This window comes from Adiantum capillus-veneris, chromosome 23 (genome assembly GCF_014529385.1).
Source record: "Adiantum capillus-veneris isolate H3 chromosome 23, ASM1452938v2, whole genome shotgun sequence".
Classification (NCBI taxonomy): Eukaryota; Viridiplantae; Streptophyta; class Polypodiopsida; order Polypodiales; family Pteridaceae; genus Adiantum; species Adiantum capillus-veneris.
In genome coordinates this window covers 71,000,766-71,022,593 of record NC_140953.1, presented here as the reverse complement: position 1 = coordinate 71,022,593, position 21,828 = coordinate 71,000,766, and the positions used below count along the sequence as shown (strand labels likewise).

Below are 21,828 nucleotides of genomic sequence, written 5' to 3'. Positions count from 1 at the left end.
TCCTCCATGGTCGATGGCCTGACCGGGCGTCATGCATGTGGGGCCAAAGTGATCCGAATCCTCTGATGCAACCTCCGTCGATGTTGTGTAGTCCTCCGCAGTCGTGGGCGTTTGGATCTCCCTAACTCGGTCGCTCAGTCGATCAGTGTGCCTCTGGTGTGAGGCGACGAGCTCTCCTGTGGTGGTAGCTCCTCAGGTTGTCCAGTGTCTGCTCTAAAAAATTCTGTGATCCGTCTCTGAGACTGGCTAGCCTCTCCCCTCATGAGGCTCTCTCTGTGTCTGCGCAGCTTGAGCAAAAACAAACCCAAGCATCTCTGATCCTCGTACCGCATGGCTCTGGAGAGTGGTCCAAAGCCCTCTCTGAACAAGCAGTGGAAGCAGCCACGATCTCGTAGTAGACGGGGCAATGGCATGTGTAGTGCAACTCTGTCTCAGGCTCCATGTCACAAAGGAGGCATGTCCTAGCCCCTGCCGATACTCCACTATATCTCCCACTCTCGATCCGTAGCTGGTGTGAAGATGTGCGTATCTGGCCAATAGCACATCGTATCCCTTGAGACAAGTGGGTGTCCATGTATCTGGGCCTCGTCACAAAACCGTCCTCTATAAGCTGGAGAAGATGCTCTCTGTAGAAAGCCATCTTCGTGCCCAACTGCTGTGCTGGTTGTATCCATGTCCTCCTGGTGTCTAGCTGAGTCAGGTCCTGGAGGATGAGCCTGGTGATCTCGAACTGTGTGAGAGTCAAAGAGGGTGCATCCAGTGAGTACTCGAAGGGGGGCAATCAGTCCATGCTGAACCCATGCGCCTGAAACCAAGATGTCATCTCCCCATACCAGCATGTTGTATCTCCTTGCATGGCTAATTGTCGAGAGGACTCAAGTGCAAGGTGAGCATATTTGTCTCTGCGAAGTTCCCACATGCGGTGTATGAAGGAGACAGATCTGGTGAGCGCCTCCACCACTAGTGGGGGGGCAGCTAGCTCTGCCCGGATAATGGCACGTGGTACTGAAGCCTTGGCTCTAATGCGTTGCGAGATCATAGAGACTAATGGCTTTTCCATGTCCCCCATCCATCAGTGTGACCTATCCTCCCGTGATGGTCCAAGGACGGTCCCCAAATCTCAGCTCCATAGAGCAATGCAGAAGCCACGAAAGTGTCAAAGAGCCAGAGCTTCGTCCGAGGCTCCTGAAACTAAACATGTGAACACATCCTCTCCAATCTTCCCAATGTTGCGTGGACTCTAGTCAATCTAGTCTCTGCTGCTCTCCTCAATGAAAATGTTGGTCCACTGAAAACCACTCCAAGGTAGGTGTAAGCATCTGTATACTCCACTGTCTCCTGGCCGTATATGAATGCGGGCGCTGACCTCCTGTCACAAGACGGGCACCACGTGCCAATAGAAAAGAACAGACTGAACAAACTTTTAGCACTTTAATAACAACTGAACTGAAAGAGACAGAGACAACACGTGACACGGAGTGGCTGAATTCCACCCCAGAGAGTATTGGCCCCAAACCTTGGCGCCCCTTTCGATATTTCTTCATATTGCATCAACGCAGTACAAGCCGGTACTCCAGACTCTGCACCTTCTCTAGGAAGCATGCCAGAGAATGAGCCCTAACCTCATATTTAAAGGCCGTTGGCCTAAAAAGCACTTACAGTGAAAAGCCTTGAAAACTCAAAAGCTTCTGGTCCAAAAAGCAAAGCCAAAAGCTGCCAGCATAATTTTACGAAAATCCGTACAGCCTGCCAGCACAAAATGCGGAAATCCGTACAGCTTGCCACGTCATCATGTCAGTGCAATTTTCGAAAACTGCCACGTCATCAGCAGCTACGCAATTTCTTCAGTGTGTGTGTGTGGGTCCTGCTTTATTTTAATCCTTTGTCACTTGGGGCCCCATCGAACGGGGTCCCCATAAGTTGGTAGGACTTCGTTACTTGTTCTTCTTAGGGTTTAGCCCCTCGGCCGACATCTGCAAGGTGGCTCCATTCTTTAGGCTTTGACACGTCAGCAATTTGTTACATCTCCCCTTCTTGAAAAGATGTAATCGTCCGCGATTACAGCATATCTGCAAAACAACTCAAGTTAGCTCAAAAATTTACGAGGGACATTCCAAGGGACAATCAGTTTGCTATTTTTATTAAGAAGTTAGCTTCTCCTTTTTGCTCTTTTGATCAAGGAGTTAGTTTCTCCTTTCGGCTGTTTTGATCAAGGAGTTAGCTTCTCCTTTCTGCTCTTTTGATAAGGAGTTAGCTTCTCCTTTTCGTCCAGATCGGAACTCTTGATATTCTGGCGTAGTAAAATTAGCCATCACACCCAGACCGTACTGATCTTCCACGGGACACAAATGCTTACATATGCATGTTACAAGACATAGAAACATAAAGCCGCCGATGAACACTCCTCCCGCATAACCTAACAAGGTCCGGGCCGGGAGATATTCAACGACTCCCTCATCACTCCTCCCGCATAACCTAAAAAGGTCCGGGCCGGGAGATATAGGGCCTTTTACAACCAAACGCCCCCCGGACCACAGCCTGCGTCGTTTGGAGGTGCTGAGAGTAACCACTGCTCAGACTTCTTAATACTCCTCTCGCATGACCATCCAGGTCCGGGCCGGGAGTCACAACAACAATTATATTACAAGCATACAACCAAACGCTCCCCAGACATCCCATTTGCGTCATTCGAAGGTTCAAACAATAGCAAAACAACATTTCTCACTACTACACCCGGGAGTAAAATCACCAATCATTGAAACTAGTATTAAAACCAAAGTCAAACATCTCAAATCGGCACCAAAACAAATACTTTCCATTTCAAACAAATTTTCAAACATTACTTTCTAACTATAAAGAAAAACAAATAGGGCGAGTTCATTCGAGGTTTTGTTCGAACAAGCGAACTTTGAGGACGACTGGCTTGTCCTTCTGCATCACGGTGATGGTTCGATTCTGAACCTGGAGAGTCGCATCATTCTTGTCGTGCCAAGGCATGCCCAAGAGAACGTCGCAATTGCCCAACTTCATGATGTAGAAATCAGCTTTTCCATGATAATCTTGAATAGTCACTAGAAAAGCACCAATGAGCGGTACTACTTTCTGAGTCTGCCCCGTGGCTAGCTCAGCTTCAATTTCTCCACCCTCTGCATCATAATCAAAGTGCATCTGCTTTTAAAATTCTGGATGGATGAAGTTCTTTGTAGCTCCAGGATCAAAGTCAAAGGACGGACACCACGTGCCAATAGAAAAGAACAGACTAAACAAACTTTTAGCACTTTAATAACAATTGAACTGAAAGAGAGAGCGACAACACGCGACACGGAGTGGCAGAATTCTACCCCAAAGAGTATTGGCCCCAAACCTTGGCGCCCCTTTCAATATTTCTTTATATTGCATCAACAAGTACAAACTCTTCACCTTCTCCAGGAAGCATGCCAGAGAATGAGTCCTAACCTCATATTTAAAGGCCTTTGGCCTGAAAAGCACTTACAGTGAAAAGCCTTCAAAACTCAAAAGCTTCTGGTCCAAAAAGCAAAGCCAAAAGCTGTCAGCGTAATTTACGGAAATCCGTACATCCTGCCACGTCATCAGCCAACGCAAAACGTGGAAATCCGTACAGCCTGCCACGTCATCATGTCAGTGCAATTTTTGAAAACTGCCACGTCATCAGCAACTATGCAATTTCTTCAGTGTGTGTGTGGGTCCTGCTTTATTTTAATCCTTTGTCACTTGGGGCCCCATCGAACGGGGTCCCCATAAGTTGGAAGGACTTCTTCTTCTGTTACTTGTTCTTCTTAGGGTTTAGGGCCTAGGCCCCTCGGCCGACATCTACAAGTTGGCTCCATTCTTTAGGCTTTGACACGTCAGCAATTTGTTACACCTCCTGATCCACTGCGGGTGGTATTAAATACCATGAGCTTGGTTTTACCAAGGTTGACAGACAAACCACTTTCCTGGGCGAACCTATGCAAAGCATCCAAGTGACGTTGCATCCCCTCCGGGGAGTCGGAGATCAACACAATATCATCAACATATAACAATAGTGGAATTCATGTCCTTGCCAGTTGTGCACCTCTATCACCGCTCTCTCAATGTAGTCAGAAACCTCATCCACATACATACCAAATAGAGTAGGAGAGAGCGGGCAACCTTGCTTCACCCCAATAGTGGAGTGAACCGCTATAGAAAGGCCCTCTGGGGTGCGTACATGCCCCACTACTGACCTGTATAATGCCATAACTCCCCAAATGAATTCTGTGGGTACTCCCATCTCTTGTAATCTACACATCAATCTAGCTCTAGGTACTGTGTCAAATGCTTTGCAGAAGTCCACAAAGCTACAATAGATCCGTCTCCGATGTGATCTGCCCTCCTCAACGATGGCTCTGAGTGTCAAGATATGGTCAAGAGTAGAAAAGCCTCTCTTGAACCCTACCTGCCCGACTGCCCGTATCTTCTCTCTCTGCCCATCTGCTCAGCTACTGCTCAAGAATGGATGCGTACAACCGTGTCAATGTGTGTCCGATCATGATAGTGTGATAATTCCCAGGCTCCATAGGGTCTCCTGACTTGAAGATAGGTACAATAGTAGATAGGCTCCAGGTATCAGGCAAGCCCTCACACATGGCACGGTTAAACATAACTGCTAGAAGCTCTGAGTGTAGATCTCTGGCATGTACGAAGTGATCAACCACTAGCCATCATGATCATATGCTCTCCCAGCATAGTTACCCAGAACGGGAACAAGGAATGGGAACGGGAGGATTCGGAACGGGACGGGAACGGGGAGGAGGAGGGGGGGCCGGAACGGGAATGGGGCTGGAACGGTCCACCTAAAGTAAGGATTGAATTACCTCCATTTAGCTTAGTCCCAAATAAACCATAGTTACAGGGGACGGGGGGGACGGGCCCTAGGGCCGGGGGACGGCCGTAACCGGACCGGGAACAGCTGGGAACGCCGAGGGACGGACGGAAAACGGGCCGGACGGGCGGGTCGCAGGGGGGACGGACCGCCGGGGACAGCCGGGGTCGGACGGACCGGACGGGGACGGCAGGGGTCGGCCGGGGTCGGACCGGAACAGATTCAAAATAATGGCCGTTTTTGACCGTTTGCAACGGCTCTGTGCAGCCCCAACTGCCATATTTTTTAAGCCTTGGCCCTTGGGAGGCTATAAAAGGCTCCCTTGGGCCTCTTAATACTCATAGTCTCAATGCTCAATGCTCATTCCATTTCCCTCAAGCTCAAGGCTCAAGTTTGAACTTTGAAGCTCTCCTCTCCCTCTTCTACCCACTTTGAAGCTCTCCTTTACTCTCTCTCCACACAAGCTCTCCTCTAACCCTTCTAACTTCGAAGCTCTACTCTCTCGAGTCTCTCCACCATCATGTCATCTCAAGCCAACTCCACTTCTCAAGCCGCTTCTTCTCGAAGGAGGCCCGCCGTGCAAACGTGGTCGTGGTGGGATGAAGTCGACTTTAGCTCGCGTGGCAAAGGTGGCGGTGCAAGACCATGGACGTGCAAGCTATGTCCATACAAGAGATCGGGTGGTTCAAACAAAGTGCGAGCCCATCTTCTTCATGAACCCGGTCACGAGGTGAAGCTTTGCCCTCATGTAGCTCCCGAGAAGAGGTTGGATCTTCTTGAGAAGCTCACGGTATATGAGGTTGCGGAAGCGGCCAAGAGGGGCCATTTTGTTGCCGTTGATCCCTTCGCCACGGCGACGCCGCGAGAGCAAAGGGAAGCCAACCTTGACGACATCTCTCGAACCTTCAAGAGCAATGGATCTACACCGTCCTCTTCCCTTCCGCACCGCCAAACGACTCTCAACGAAAATTGGAATCCTAAATTGAAGGAAGAGGTGGATAGGTCGGTTGCCCGATTCTTCTTCCACGACCACATTGCCTTCCATGCTTCGCGGTGAGTTTCCCTTGGCATATGCAGATTGCAATCTTCCATTTTGTATTCATAATGGGTTATAATTTCTCGCCTCTCCATACTAACGCAACATGCTCTATTTTGTGTGGATAGGTCTCCATACTTTCGAACCATGGTTACAAAAATAGGGGAATATGGCTCCTCTTATGTGCCACCTTCATCGGAGAGGTTTCGCACCACCCTCCTTGACAAAGAGAAGCTTGCCGTGGAGCAAGCGGCCCAAGCAACAAAGGATTTGTGGGAGACCAATGGCGTCTCTCTTCTTGTAGATGGATGGAGCGACACCCGCAAGCGGTCCATCCACGGGGTGGTGGCCTACTCTCGGAGGGAGATGTACTTTGTGGAGTCACATGATACATCCGATAGTGGCAAGGCCGCCGAGATGCTTGCTGCGGAGTGGACAAGCACCATAGAGATCACCGGCCCGGAGAATGTCCTTTGTATGGTTGCAGATGGAGAGGCGTCAAATAGGGCAGCCGGAGCTATCATTGAGGGCATGTATCCCAGCATCCATGTCACATTTTGCATGGCGCATTGCCTCAATAACCTCCTCAAGGACATAGGGAACTTGTCATGGATTTCACCCACCATTGGTGATGCCTCTCGAATTGTCTCCTTTGTGCTCAACCATCAAAAAGTGCGCCATGAATTCTCAAAGAGGAGCCACTTGTCTTTGCTCAAATATTCAGAGACAAGATTTGCATTCAATTGGCTTATGCTAGGCCGCTTGTTTACATGTGGCGGAGCCTTAAGGGGCCTCTTTCTCAGTGATGAGTTCCAGGCCATGCCGGAGTCTACATCAGCAGTAGGATTGAAATGCCGAGAATGGGCCGACGACGCCGCTTGGTGGGAGGAGGTGAAGACTCTTGACGCCATGGTCAAGCCTATTCTACACCTACTTCGAGTGGTGGATGGCTTGCAGCCATGCATTGGCAAAGTCTACGAAGCCATGGATCGGATGATAGAGGCACTTGAGAAGCTTGTGCCTGACCCTGTTCAGTATGTGGAGATTCATGGCTTGTGTGAGTCGAGGTGGAATGGATACTACTCTCCACTTCATGCGGCAGCTTATGTGCTTGACCCTGAGTTTCAAGGAAGGCGTCAAGAGACCGACAAGGAGGTGAGCAAAGGATGGCGGCTTGCATTGGAGCGCCTTGAGCCTAGCAGTGACATTAGGCGCAAGATTAGAGACGAGCTACTCAACTACAGGCAAAAGAAGGGCTCCTATGGATGTGTAGATGCACAGCTTGATCGCAACAAGATTGGCTCGGTTTTGTGGTGGGAGGACTATGGAGGAGATGACCCACATTTGCAGCGCTTGGCTGTTCGTGTCCTTAGCCAAGCATGTACCACTAGTTGCTTGGAGCAACTATGGAGTGTGTACAGCCACATTGCCTCTAAGAAGAGGAATCGCCTTGGGGTTCAGAGGACCAATGATTTGGTGTTTGTGTGCGCTAACTTGCGCATGCTTGCCAAGAGCGTCACACACAAGGCAGATCCTTTCACTGAGTGGGAGATGGCACAAGAGAATCCATCTATGGCCGATACTCTTTTGGAGGAGCTAGAGGAGGATTTCGAGCCTCAATGCAAGCCTCCCGAGCCGGAGCCCTCATACGTCGCTGACGACCTCGACTACGACGACGATGTGGAGATTCAACAGGCGAGCACTTCTTGAGTTTGATGATCATTGATCACTCGACTCTCAAGTCTAGACTCTTGAGTCTACGACTCTACCTACTACATAGCCCTTTGTACTTTTTGTTATCCTTGAGGCCTCATGCTTGTGTTAAGTCCTTTAGGCTTTTTGACTCTTGAGCCCTTGTGGCATGCACTTCTCATTTTGTATCCATCGATCATCGATATTTTATTAGCACATTTCAGCCTATATGACTCGTGTTCTTTGGTCTATTTAGTGTAAATTTATGGTCAAAGTGATGCTCTATGTGTGTGGCATGTGTGTAGGTCAAAAAATGCCAAAAAAACACTCTTTTTTTTTTGCCGTTCCGACCCCCGTCCCCATTTCCTAACTTTTGCCGTCTCGACCCCGTTCCCGACCCCGACCCGCCGTCCCATGTAACTATGAAATAAACTCCTAAACAACCCCAAAACTGCCCCCAAATCTGCCCCCTAACCTACCCTCAAACTGCACCAAATATGTTCCCCGAACAACCCAAATCTGCCCCCAAAAGCCCACATTTTTTCCCCAAATGCCTACTTTTGTCCGTTCCACCCTGTGTTTCGCCATTCCGCCCATTCCGAAACACCGTTCCGGTTACACCCCGGTCCGGAACGACGTTCCGTTCCCATCTCTATTTCGGGAACGGGACTCGTCCAGAACGCCGTTTCGGGCCTTACTCACCATCTCAACAGTAAAAAAAGCACATGTGTGGGGACATGGATCGGGGGGGTCGAGAAGGGGTGGCTGTCCAGGAACTGTGTACAGAGATGACGTGTACTGGCCCCAAGCCGCTGTAGAGGTAATGGCAGGAGGGAGGGAGTGCTCATGAAAGAGCCGCCATGCCTCACCTGAGTTGTCACAAACGGGAGCGCATAACAATATAAATACATTCAGATAAATAGGATTTATCACTTATTACTGAAGCCAGAGGATATAGAGAGAGAAATAGATAGAGAGAGAGAGTGAGAAGATCGACATAGTACTGGGGTCCAGAAAATGGGCTGGTCCCCCCCCCCTTAAAGAGAATCCTTTATTAGGGAGAATCTTTTTACAAGCACAAGAACCGGAGAAAACCCCTCCGTTCTAATTCTCTGACTCGATGGTCGTTCCTTCCCGTAAGGGAAATCCGAGAGACGAGCTCTCAATCCGTTTTCCGTCGGTACTCGAAGTCGAAACTCCGCAGACAATTTCCGAGTTCCGTTCCCGGAACTCCCAAGCGTAGGCTAAAGCCTTCTCACTTCTCCTTCGCGATGAAGTACCTGCAAACACACACGCAAACACGCCACAACAATTCGTATGGCGGATCCACAATAGATACTTGTCGCTCTTGCGCGGGAAAAGCGATTTCCATGCTTCATAGTCTCGCGATCTCTTGCGTTATCTGGCGGCAAAGTCTTCTCTTGCTAACGTTGGTAACTCTTTTTCAGTGAGGGCATGTGGTGCTTTTATAGCTCCTTGCCCACGGCACGAACAGCTGCTCGTGTAGAGATCGCGGCCGTAATTTTTTATTTTTTTAAAAAAAATTTGGGTTGTTCTACCCGAAATAGGGAGAGAGAATTCGCTGGCTGGTTTTGTTGCTTTATTTTCTAAGTGGTTGCCCACTTATTAATTGGGCGGCCGGCATATTTTTAAATTGGTCTGAACCTGCCCAAAAACTCAATAAAACCTTATAAGTTTAAAGCAATGCTTCTCACAACGCTTCCCAGGCGTCCCTGGATGCAACCACATGCACAAATGCAATGCAAACATAGATTCCTCGCGGGAAAGCGTATGCTCTTCCCGGAAAACTCGTTAAAATATTCCGCTTTTTAAGAAAAGCTTCTCAGAACCCATCTTTATTCTTGTGCTTGAATCTTCACGCGTATTCCTCTTTCCAATTCAGATTTCCTCTCGACTATGGATATCCCCTTTCCGATGCACCCGTCACCCACCTTGTGATGCATCAAGAATACCCATCACCTAGTCCTTTCCTACTGAACTTACGGTACAATCCCCTTCACGATGCTCTATGTCACCCATCCTATGACGCATCAAAGATGTCCGTTCCCGGATGGTCGAATACTTCTTACTGATGCTCAGTGTCACCCATCCGTTGTGACGCGTCAGAAGTACTCGTTCCTTGTGGCCTTACAGATATTCCCTTTCACAATGCTCCTTTCATTACTTTGAATGACGCACTAGGGATACTCTGTACTTGGATGTCTCCAGTGAGAAAAACCCTCACACTTAAAATTCCAATAATTCATTTAGAATTAATTTCTTGGTGTTCCAAGCAAGAAAACCCTCACTTATAAATCCAATAATTCATTCAGAATTATTTTTCTGTCAAATAAAGCCAATTTAGCAACATCCCTCTCACTTATAAACAGTTGTCCTCAGCTGTAGAGGTCGAACTGAACTGCCGGGGAGAAATCGGAAAGATTGCAAATCTTGCTCAATGGTGAGTTGAGTTGGTCCTTTCTCAAAAGAGAACTTAACAATTAAATTAAACAGAAATTCAATAATTCAATAATTCAATACTTACCTTACCGATTCATGTCATTCCTCTAGTACCTCGAGGATATCCTTCACCAATCATCAAACTTACGAGCCATGTAAGAACTCGTCATTCACGTCTTTCCAACAGATCGGAAGTTTCCTCATCCGAGAATCTATTAACTCAAGTCTACCTTCTCAATCCGAGAAGAATAATCCTCCTAGAAATCAATCTAGGTATCAGTCCTTGCGCATAATGCTGCGTTGTTAGTCCTGAGGACATTAAACCTCTTGTGTCCTCCCACATAGGGAATGCCCAAATCATAAGAGTATTAATCTCAATGTCTTCCTTCACAAACAAAGTCTGGGATCACCTTAAAGAAGGTTCTTGTTTCGGGCCGTCGCTCAATGTAGGCGAACGGTTCCAATCCGAAGATTCCTTGTGCACGGCGGCACTTCCTTCCAATCTTTTCCTCCTGCGAGTTATGACCACCAGCAGTGTTTTCCTGACGCCCATTAGCGTCTCTTCCTTGCAGAGGCCATTCTTGCAAGCATCTAGGACTCCTTGCCAAATCTTAGGCAGATAAAATTCTAGCCATACCATTCTGTGAACATAAGTTCAAACTCGGCCCACTTAAGGGCGAACCCGCTTTAGATCTCAATGATGTTCTCCCAAACGTGGTTAAGATAATGCTTACCATTTTAAAAATGGTTGGCGAATTATACTCTTACGAACATAATAGTTCGAATTTATTCCAGCAGCGTGTAAATGCTACTTGACCTGCTCATGGAGAAACATATACCGCAACCAAAAGTTGCTACTGTAATGGTGAAAGCACATAACGTACTCAATGATCAACGACCGTCAGAAAACCTCTTCTCCGTAGAGAAACTTAAATTTCTTCTACCGAACACATCTCAAATAGAGATTCTTGTGTCGGAATATCCTTGCGTGCAAAAAGGCGCTCAAGAGAGTATAACAAACTCCCGTCCCGTTCCTGAAAAGGAAGTTGGTTCATCTCATTCCGTTCAACAGAAAAAAATTCGATTGGTAGATGACCCACCTTAGCATAGGTCTGCACTTCGTGCGTTATCCATGTACCCAAAGGTGTACCTAAGTTTCAGTCAGCCTGGGAAATTACCTTCCCTTCGTAAGATCCTTGAAGCGAAGACGCTCAACCTGACGATCCCTTGGCTCAATCTCAGAGCAAAACCCGCTCATCAAATAAACTAGGATTTTATTCCTTGGATTCCTTGATCATAGGCCGTAGTCGTCACTTGTTCCTTCCCTCGTAAAGAGAGTATTCCTTCATTTGTGCCAAAAGCACTACTATATCTTCCCTTACCGGGTAAGGGGTGTGGGCTTAAAGAGTACTCAAGCTTCATGAAAGCTTTTCTTTGCTTGAAAGCTCAGAATGGTTCCTTCATAATTTCCTACCTGCAATAGCAGGTAATTTGTTGGAGAACTACCGGATACCAGATCAATCATGGACTTTCCGGATGGTTAAGCAAAGCAGTTCATCGTATAAAACAATGTTCTGACTCAACCTTACTCTCATAAATACTCAAGAGTGATTGTCCTGGTTAGACACGTGCATATCTCGTGCATAAAAGCAATACGCAGTTGATGAGTTCCTCAAAGATTTAACCTTGATCAAAGACCTGCCCTCTCACTTAAAGTTTGAGGGTCTTCTATTCAAAAACTCAGGAGTTAGATTGAATTCCCTTACTCCAAACTTTCTCTGGATAGCAATGTATCCTTCAAGGAGAGGTAACAAAAATTCGTCCACTGCGGGGATTGTATTCTATGTACACTAAGGTATACACTTTCACCTTTTATTCCTGACTCCACCATCTGCTGCTAAGTATTTTGCAGATGTGTCTACAAAATTCGGACAAAAGTCCTTTGTTGAATTTCTTCATCTTTCCTCCCTCAGAGAGGGTCGAGAGTGGAGCTACCTTGGCAAGAGTGAACCACTACTTGCTTTGACTCATTCGTGTTCCTATTGGGCAAACCGATCCCAATCTTCTTGGATGCCTTCCTCAAAGCGTAGAGGAAAAAAATTTGTCGGAAAATTCGCCTTGAATTGAATCCAAGTCATATTGTAAGTTCCTTACAGAGCCTTGGTATACCACCAAGTACTTGCAATCCCCTTGAGGTGTTTGGTCACATGCCTCACCTTCGACGCTTCTCAGAAATTGCCGTTTGCAAAGGCAACTTCATATTGTCGAATGAAAGCGGTAGCTTTCCGGACATCTTCCCTTCCGTCAAAAGTATCAAACTTGACCGGCAGGTTCTGAGGTCTAAAGACCTTCTTCATATCCTTCCCGGAATGATGGGATTTCTTAGCTTTGGTTAGGGATTGATGTTCATGGATATTTCCTAAGTTCTGAAGTATCTTGAGCATTCCGCTCCTTGGATTCTCTAGGTTCTTGAGCATCATGCTCTTGTCGCCTTCTCAGAGAATCCGAAGTCTTGTGTCGACTTCTGCAGAGAGAAATTTTTATTTTTTCTCTAACTCTGCGAGCTTTTCCTTGCAGGACTTAGGGTTCCGCCTGCTTACTTCTCTCTTGGCTTGTCATGGCTTCTTCCCGTATCTTTCCAAAGTCGTCCTCCTTTCTTATTACTGAAGCCAGAGGATATAGAGAGAAATAGAGAGAGAGAGAGAGAGAGAGAGAGGAGAGTGAGAAGATCGACACAGTACTGGGACCAGAAGATAGGTTGGTCCCCCCATTAAAGAGAACCCTCTATTAGGGAGAATCTTTTTACAAGTACAAGAACCGGAGAAAACCCCTCCGTTCTAATTCTCTGACTCGATGGTCGTTCCTTCTCGTAAGGGAAATCCGAGAGACGAGCTGTCAATCCTTTTTCCGTCTGTACTCGGAGTCGAGACTCCGCAGACAATTTCCGAATTCCGTTCCTGGAACTCCCAAGCGTAGGCTGAAGCCTTCTCGCTTCTCCTTCACGATGAAGTACCTGCAAACACACACGCAAACATGCGACAACAATTCGTACGACGAATCCACAATAGATACCTATCGCTCTTCGCGGGAAAAGCGACTTCAGTGCTTCGTAGTCTCGCGATCTCTTGCGTTATCTAGCGGCAGAGTCCTTTTCAGTGAGGGCATGTGGTGCTTTTATAGCTCGTTGCCCACGGCACGAATAGCTGCTAACGTAGAGATCACGGTTTTTTTTTTTTTTTTGGTTGTTCTACCCGAAATAGGGAGAGAGAATTCGCTAGCTCGTTTTATTGCTTTATTTTCTAAGTGGCTACCCACTTATTTAGTGGGCGGCCTGCATATTTTAAAATTGGTCTGAACCTGCCCAAAAACTCAATAAAACCTTATAAGTTTAAAACGATGCTTCTCACAACACTTCCCAGGCGTCCCTGGATGCAACCACATGCACAAATGCAATGCAAACATAGATTCCTCGCGGGAAAGCGTATGCTCTTCCCGGAAAACTCGTTAAAATATTCCGCTTTTTAAGAAAAGCTTCTCAGAACCCATCTTTATTCTTGTGCTTGTGTCTTTACGTGTATTCCTCTTTCCAGTTTGGATTTCCTCTCGACTATGCATATCCCCTTTCCGATGCACCCGTTACCCACCTTGTGACGCATCAGGAATACCCATCACCTAGTACTTTCCTACTGAACTTACGGTACAATCCCCTTCACGATGCTCTATGTCACCCATCCTATGACGCATCAAAGATGTCCGTTCCAGGATGGTCGGATACTTCTTACTAATGCTCCCTGTCACCCATCCGTTGTGACGCATCAGAAGTACCCGTTCCTCGTGGCCTTACAGATATTCCCTTTCACAATGCTCCTATCATTACTTTGAATGACGCACTAGGGATACTCTGTACTCTGACTTAAAATTCCAATAATTCATTTAGAATTAATTTCTTGGTGTTCCAAGCGAGAAAACCCTCACTTATAAATCCAATAATTCATTCAGAATTATTTTTCTGTCAAATAAAGCCAATTTAGCAACATGAGTCCTAACTCAAGAATAACAGGTATAGGTCCTGCTCTAGGCGAGCCAAAAATGCCCTCTTCTTCCACCGCACTAGGCGTCGAAACTCGGAAGTCAATATGTGACTCTCTGTGAGTGATGTCCCCAAAAGCACCTCCCTCCGAAGTCTAGCTCTAGTCTCGCAACATTCCTCACCATACCAGCTGTTCTGGGGCATGCTCCTAGAACGACATCTCTGCTCAGGCTGGGTGTGTGGATATGCCTCTGTTGCTACATCATGTAATGTCTGTGTCAGTATAGTAGTAAGCTCCTCCAGAGTTCGCCCTGGCTCTTCTGTACACAGGCGTCTGTAGATCCCATCTATGTATACACCATCTGTCTCTCGCGTGAAAGTGTAGCGGGTAGGCTGCTGCCCGTGGCATGTGTGCTACACTGAACTGGAAAGAGATGGTCAGCGACACAAGAGTCCACTGCCACACCAACATAGATTCTGGGTCCAACCATGAGATCCTGGATACTAGAGATGAGACTCGGCTGTGCCATGACATAATCCACTGTGCTGGCTCCATGTCTCTGTGGAAAGCATGTAAAACCCCCTGTATCAGGAAATCTCTGTAGGCCATTCAAAATGACCAATCCATGTGCGGTCCCCATGTCTATCAAGTCTCATCCATATTCAGTATGTTCCCCATCCTGTGATAGTCTGGATAGGCCCATCTCTGTAACATCCAGCTCTCTCAGCATCTCCTCTGAAGTATCATAAAAAATTGTCTGATGATGGGTAGTCCTAGCATTGAAGTCCCCTAAAATGATGATGTCACCATCTCTAGAGAACTTCCAGATGTCATCGTCCAAAATAGAAAAGGGGGACTGTCCTCTGGGTGGTGCATACACTGATGTACTCGGGGGAAAGTAGCAAATAGCAATGTAAAGATATCTCTCTGTCTCTGCTCTCCTTCCGCATTAAGCATACATGTCCCCGCATTAAGCATACATGGCGCTTTCAATTTCTGCAATTTTCTAAAAATCTTCAATTTTGCAATTTCTGAGTTTTGCTAAAATCTACTATTTCCTGCTCTGATCTGTCCTGCAATAATTCTGCGTAGAAAACTGCCTGCTGTAATTGAGAAAATCTGCTTGCTGAAATCTGCAGAATTTGAAAAATTTGATTCGAAAAAATCTGCCGCGGGGGGGGGGGGGGGGGGGGGGAGCATGGGTGGGGATTACACGGCAGCGCAAATGGAAGAGGGGGGGCAGAGCGAGGGGGGGGGGAGAGCACAAAACGTCAGTTAGGGAAGAGGGGGCGCTCAACCCCCCATGACTACCAGAGCAAGAAGACCTGTCAGTCTGTAACTGTGGGTACCCCCCTACCCCTATATATAGGTGCCCAAGGGGAGGTAGGGCAATGCCAGATAAAAGCCCCCACGACCCAACAAGAAAAATAGAAATATGAGGGCGCCCGGCCTAGAAGTGGGTGGACAGCCCGGAGACATACTAGCCATACAAGTATGCCCTAGACCTGTGTGAAGCAGCAAACTGGTGTAAATCTAACACCGCATACACTCGAGGAAGATAAAAGACCAGATCCTTGCATTAAGTCGATCCTCTGCAAGCTTCGCCAACTCCTTTGGTAGAAAGAGACTCATCTGTAGGGGCAGCATAGTCCTGGTCATTCTTCTTGTCCACTTTTACGGTGGATAAGGGGAGCGGCCGGGCTTGCCCCGCCCGACTCCGAAAACAAAAGAAACTCGTCTGTAGGAACCTTTGGCTGCTCAATCTCAACATGCACCATCAAGATAAGGTCAAAGGTCTCCAATACCACCTTCATAAGCACCTTCCACTCCTGGCAGTTGGTGGCATCTAGCTTTTGATCCTGTGGAAACACTTGCAACACTGGAATCTTCCTCTCACAAAACTCCTGCAACTCCTCGCTAATGAGTAGACTTTCACAAATGCTCTAATGCATCATCCACTACGTCTTCATAGGCATTTTCTTCATTGTCCCCATCACGAGATAACTCCGTAACATTCTTCTTCTTCGGTGCCATCGTCAAGACACGTCAAATCGCAAAGCAATCTTCCGTAGACAGGTATAAACCAGGTATCAAGGCTGCAAGCAACCTCCCGTCGAAAGGGATCTCCAATCTCCTCAGTAAGGCCAGGTACACCGGCTGAAATCGGTCCAAAATCAGGCCCCTACCGCACAAACATCTCCAAGCGGCTGGCTGAAAATCTGCAGAGGTACGCAAAATGACGCGTTGCACTTGTATCACCTTCGAAACTCCAAAGCACAGCCCAGATCTCGTCCAGAAAATCAGCAATACTACTACGTCAAAAAGAGGCTGAAAAATGCAAGTATACAAGGGTTCTTCCCGACAAAATGATGCAGAGACAGATCAGCCCCCTCTTGAAGAAAAAGCGCAGGTACAAAAGTGTTCTTCACAACAAAAACGCTGCAAAGACAAATCAGCCCCCTCTTGAAGAAAAAACATCACTCGCAAGATCTAGACGGGGAAACCTAGGAGATGACCACCAAAACTCTTAACAGATCTAGTACTCCATCGCCTTAAGGACTCACTAACAGATGAACTAGAGGATATTCCCTTCTCTAAGCTCTATCAACTCATTCAATGAGGCATCCAGTGGAATACCTTGTAGTCCATCCAATGGGATGGACTAGAGGTTATTCCACTTAAGATGGTCTATTCATCTATCTAATGGCGCATCCGAAATAACTCTTGAGTCTGCTATATCCATGAATCTTACTCCTAGTCTTGTTTTGAACGAGCTAAGAGTTGATATTTATCGAGAATTAGCTTAAGAGTAGGACTCATCCACAAACTAAGTAAAAGATAACTTTGAGAAGGTCAATCTAGTCATCAATTAGAAAGCAAAGCTTAGGGAACTTCAAATAACCCCTACTCTCGTAACTTTTCCATATAAGAACAAAAGAGATCATCGTTATCATTGATAATGTCATGAATCAAGGGCCCTCAAAAGACTATAAAACCTCAATTCGTAAATCAATTTACCATGAATTAACACATAACTAAATAATCTATCACTGTGCCAGCTTGCAGCCATGTGTACTTGGCTCATCTCTTAGTGCTCCATATGATCATTTGAAAATTGAGCTATGATGACCTAACTACCCTCATAAGCATTCTCTCTTAATCACATAGCATTCAATCACATTAATTAGTAGGCTCAAACGACATAGTTTGCTCAGACGCCCTTGGTAGACTCCTCATTTTTGGGGAAAAAAAAAGTATCATTCTCAAGACATAAACAAAGCTCATCATCGGTACCTTAAAGGCCTAGAATTGGAAAATGCCAGACTTGAGTATTAAACCTGTTATTGATAGAACCGTCTTTGTTGTAATGCATTGCCCCAAACAGTTTCTTCCCAGGATCTTGCAGCTGCTGCCTCAATGACACTGAATAAACTGTGAAAATAGGAGGATAGGGATAAATTTGAAGCTCACAGAAGATATACTATCATGACTAACTGCCCTGTTCACAAGAAATTAGCTATACCCACCATCTCCAGAACTCATACCCACAAGGAGATCATGCCCATCTTTGGCTTCTGGATCGAAAGCATGGCATACTGGATTCAAATTGCTGAAAATAATAGCCTTAATTGGGTCCTGAGAGAGCAGCAGAGAAGCATACCCGTTTTTTAAGCTAACTGATAGCAATGTTTACAGAATATGACTTAGAAAGAATCACAGGTGCTATCACCTAATAGATGCCTTGGTTTACCTTGTCTTGGGAATTATAATCGCTGATGAAAAGTGTATCCCCAACATTAAATATCATGTATGTGCCCTCTCCGTCATAACTAGCAACTGCTGGCCCATTACTTGCCCCTTGGCCCAAGCTGGCTGCTGCCGTAAGCTTGCTATTCCCTCCAGGCAATTTATTGGTGGTACCACTACCAAATCCAAAAGTCTTTACTCCATTTGCAGAACCTAAAAATCTTTGTGTCACCATTTTCACACTACTACTTGCACTAATGCCACTATTTATGACAGAGGATGTTGTGGCAGGTTTGTCCTTTAGATGGGCCATAGTAACCTGTTAAAATCAGAATCAACAAATTGTATAAACTTCAACAGATGTCCAAACAGAATCAAACCCTCTAAAGGCAAATCAATTCAATATAGTGAATTTTAGACGTGCTGTAAAATGTATGTCTGGCACAAAACCACTGTCTGTTGTTTTTCTACAGCTGAAATAAAGGGAACACAAGCTTGCCCACAAAATGCCTGGAAGAGTAACACCCTGGCTAATGATAAATACTCATAGTTGGAATTTATAAACAAGAAGGCCAATAGGTATAAAATTGTCTTGTGTACAATAAGATCGTCTGAATGCTGCAAATTCATGTATCATTATCATCGCGCGTGAAGAAGAGTATATAATGTAAAATGGACATACATGACCTTAAAGTTGCTAATGTCGGGGTTAGATTGAAATCGAATCATCGACTCTTTTTCTCTTTCTCATTCTCTTGTTAGGACAGTGTGATGATGTTGAGTAAGTCAAGGGAATAGTTAAGTGTTTGCTAACACATGGAATTGAATTGAAATCAGATCATCAACACTCTCTTATGCTTTCTCTCATGTTACTGCAGTGTGATGATGTTGAGTAGGTCAAGGGTCAGATTAAGAACAACTATGACTGTTTGCTTTCATAGTCATCGTCTAAGATGTCAAACACGGAAAAACATTGGCATTGATGTCAATTTGGTTTATAATTGGATTGCAGTATTCTGATTTTATCCTCAATTGTTTGCGTTGGGGTTCTGCCAATTCATTGAAGGTCTTCTGAGCTGGAGGTAGAGCATGCATGACATAATCCCTTTGAAGTATGCAACGTGATGGTGTTAACATACAAATACCCAAGCAGACAAACCATCAAACGTCAAGCGACATGGCACGCATGTTGCATCAGAGTAAACCCAACAATAGTGGGCACAAACTGTTGATTAGGATCTGTACACGCACCTGAGTGACAGCCTTGACATGCCCATAATGAAGACCCGGAAAGTGCGTTTTTTCATGAGATAGCTTGTAGCGGCCCTCAGGGGTCTTAAAGTTCGGCTTCACAGCAGGAGACTGAGTATTCAAAGCTGCCATAACATACCAATCACGAGCAGGCGTGAAGCGGGCGATCGCCAAGCGTAGAAGGATCTTATATATATATGTAGTCCAAAGTATTTGTTTGAACGCACGCACGCACACACACGCAGTCTCTCTCTCTCTCTCTCTCTCTCTCTCTCTCTCTGCGCGTTTGCCTTCAATTTCAAACACTAAAGCGCCCAAAATGTTGTGAACGCTTATTAGCTTTGCTTTTCGATCCCAGCTAGTGAAAACTCCTTGTACAATAACGCACAGTACTAATAAAGACAAGGTAGGAGGTGGAGAAGGAGAGAGAGAGAGAGAGAGACTATGCACATGTAGTGCTTTCATTAAGAGATTCACCTCTACTTGGAGGCCTTTTTGTGGGCAAGCAACACTTTTTCACCGCTTGTAGCAATGTAAGGTGCGGATGTGGGCACCACATAGAGAGAGAGAGAGAGAGAGAGAGAGAGAGAGATTTGTATAGCAAGCAATCCACAACAAAAAGAAACTCTCAAAGAGTTTTCGCTATAGCAATGTAAACCTTTGTTGCCTATTGGTAAGATAATGCACACTTTGTAGTGAGGAGATAATGTGTGTGCGCTTTTTACATGGAGGCGTTTTTGTGGGCTTTTTCACCGCTTGCAACAACAAAAGGTGCGCATGTGTGCACCACAAAGAGAGAGAGAGAGAGAGAGAGAGAGAGAGAGATGTATTGCAGGCAATCCACAACAAAAGCCTCAAATAGTTTTTTTGGAGTGATGTAAAACTTCGTTGCTTATCGGTAAGGCGGTGCACACTTTGTAGTGAGGAGATACCGTGTATGCGCTTTTTGCACGTGTGAGTTACAAGGCTCTTTTATTGAAGGTGCATTGTCATGACATCCTCCATTGCTTGCTAAGTGCATTGAATGCCTCCCCTCCTCCATATAACTTCACTAATGGAGCTTGATTTTTTCTCACCTATTCGAGCATATGCAAAGAATCTGGCAATAGGAAGTAATCCGCCTTCCTCTTCTTTCTTTGGCCTACATAAAGCCTTAGGGGATTCCTAGAAAGCTAAGAGAAATTCTCAACCCTTTAGTTTTTTCTTCACAATTCGAACACTTAGTGTGGTGGAGTTCCACAACCCTTTAGAATAGAAGATACTTTAAAGCTATAGTAAAGCATCTAAACCCTCTCCTCCTCATCCTCCTCTCTCTCTCTCTCTCTCTCTCTCTCTCTCTCTCTCTCTCTCTTTGCGCGCAAAAAATGGGATCCATATATTGAGTAGAAGAGACCTTTGAGTCCACTTCTCTGGATGCTCTTCATATAGAGGGCTTTCTCCTTGCATGATAGTGGTATTAGAGCAATGTAGGACACGAGTCTTAACGGATGGCCTACGGTGACATTGTGGCAAGTGGTGGTTATGAGCCTAAGTGTCTGGCATTTCCCTGGCAACGGCGCCAAAAATGTGCGCGTCTGTCGCACGTATCAATGCAAGAAACTTGCTAATACACTGTGTGCGAGCCACAAATGGCTCCAAGCACGCAACTAGCATAAACTAGTAAGCTCAAAAATGACGATAGTGTGTCACTCACCGCTCAATGCTTGCTGTCGTGGAGGATCCTCGCCGCAAAGAAGAAAGAGCCGCCGTTGCGTCGCGGTCAACCGCTTCACCGCCGCCGTGCCGTCGTCGCAATGCTCGATCGCACTCTCTCTCTCTCTCTCTCTCTCTCTCTCTCTCTCTCTCTCTCTCTCTCTCTCTCTCTCTCTCTCTCTCGCGCGCGCGCATACACACACACACAAGGAGATGAAGAAGAAGAAGATGGAGATGGAGCAAGAGCACTCTTCAATTGCACAAATGAGAGAATGAGTCAATTTTAGGTTTGATTGACTTTTATATGAGCTCGCCCCATTCACACTTGGGCACCCATGCTTAGACAACTAATCCCTTGAATGTTCCAGTTAGAGTGCGCCTCTCATCGGCGATCACTCTTACCCTTTTCATATTGGACCGACAAGCCCGGTACCTGACTCTACCAAATAAATAATACGGCGTCCGTCTTAGGTGATAGGAATGTGCGTGAGGGTTAACATGCCCCCCTACTGATGTAGATTCCGTTCTCGGAATCTATTGAGTCGAAGCTTGTTTGTCGAGGTGGAAGAGCATTTGAGATGAATGTCCTTAGCCTTCTTCAGTCACTGCAAAATCAAACAACATTGGCACAGTAATTGCATTCTCATATACAAATAAAAAGCATTTGCAGTTGTAGGCAGACAATTTGATTGGTAACAGAATTTTAAACCATTTGTCAGCAATAAACATTAAATTGCAATATAATCAAATGCATAAAGAGTTGTAAAGGTAAAAAATTAAATAAGTATGGGGTCGCTAATTTAATGGTTGAAAGGCACTAAAGATTGACTATTAATACAATGGGCAAGCTTCTCAATTTTCTCTGGTCAATTAAATTGTTTAATCGCGAGAGCCAAGTATTTCATGTTCGAGGACTGACTACAGGCTATACCTAGAATACCTTGTAGTTAAACTACGATAAAAGGAATTGCTCATGAAATCATCGCCTGACTTATTTACTTTTCTTTGACCCCCCAAAGTCTTTTCACAGTGATTCAATTTTGATGTGCGTGTTT

The 21,828-nt window shown here is 45.8% G+C and overlaps 1 protein-coding gene across 1 annotated transcript in view; it reads right to left on the bottom strand.

Moving 5' to 3' along the window:
- The window catches only part of LOC147427949 (putative catabolite repression protein creC), a 92,982-nt gene extending 73,589 nt beyond the window's left edge, over window positions 1-19,393 (bottom strand). The window contains exons 1-4 of the mRNA XM_086496649.1: window positions 19,082-19,393; window positions 17,835-18,149; window positions 17,611-17,719; window positions 17,422-17,515 (exon numbers count right to left, since the gene is read on the bottom strand). Coding sequence (XP_086352775.1) covers window positions 17,422-17,515; window positions 17,611-17,719; window positions 17,835-18,149; window positions 19,082-19,213 — 650 coding nt within the window. The 5' untranslated portion in view covers window positions 19,214-19,393. The remainder of the gene's footprint in view (window positions 1-17,421; window positions 17,516-17,610; window positions 17,720-17,834; window positions 18,150-19,081) is intronic.
- Between the last annotated feature and the right edge of the window lie 2,435 nt (window positions 19,394-21,828).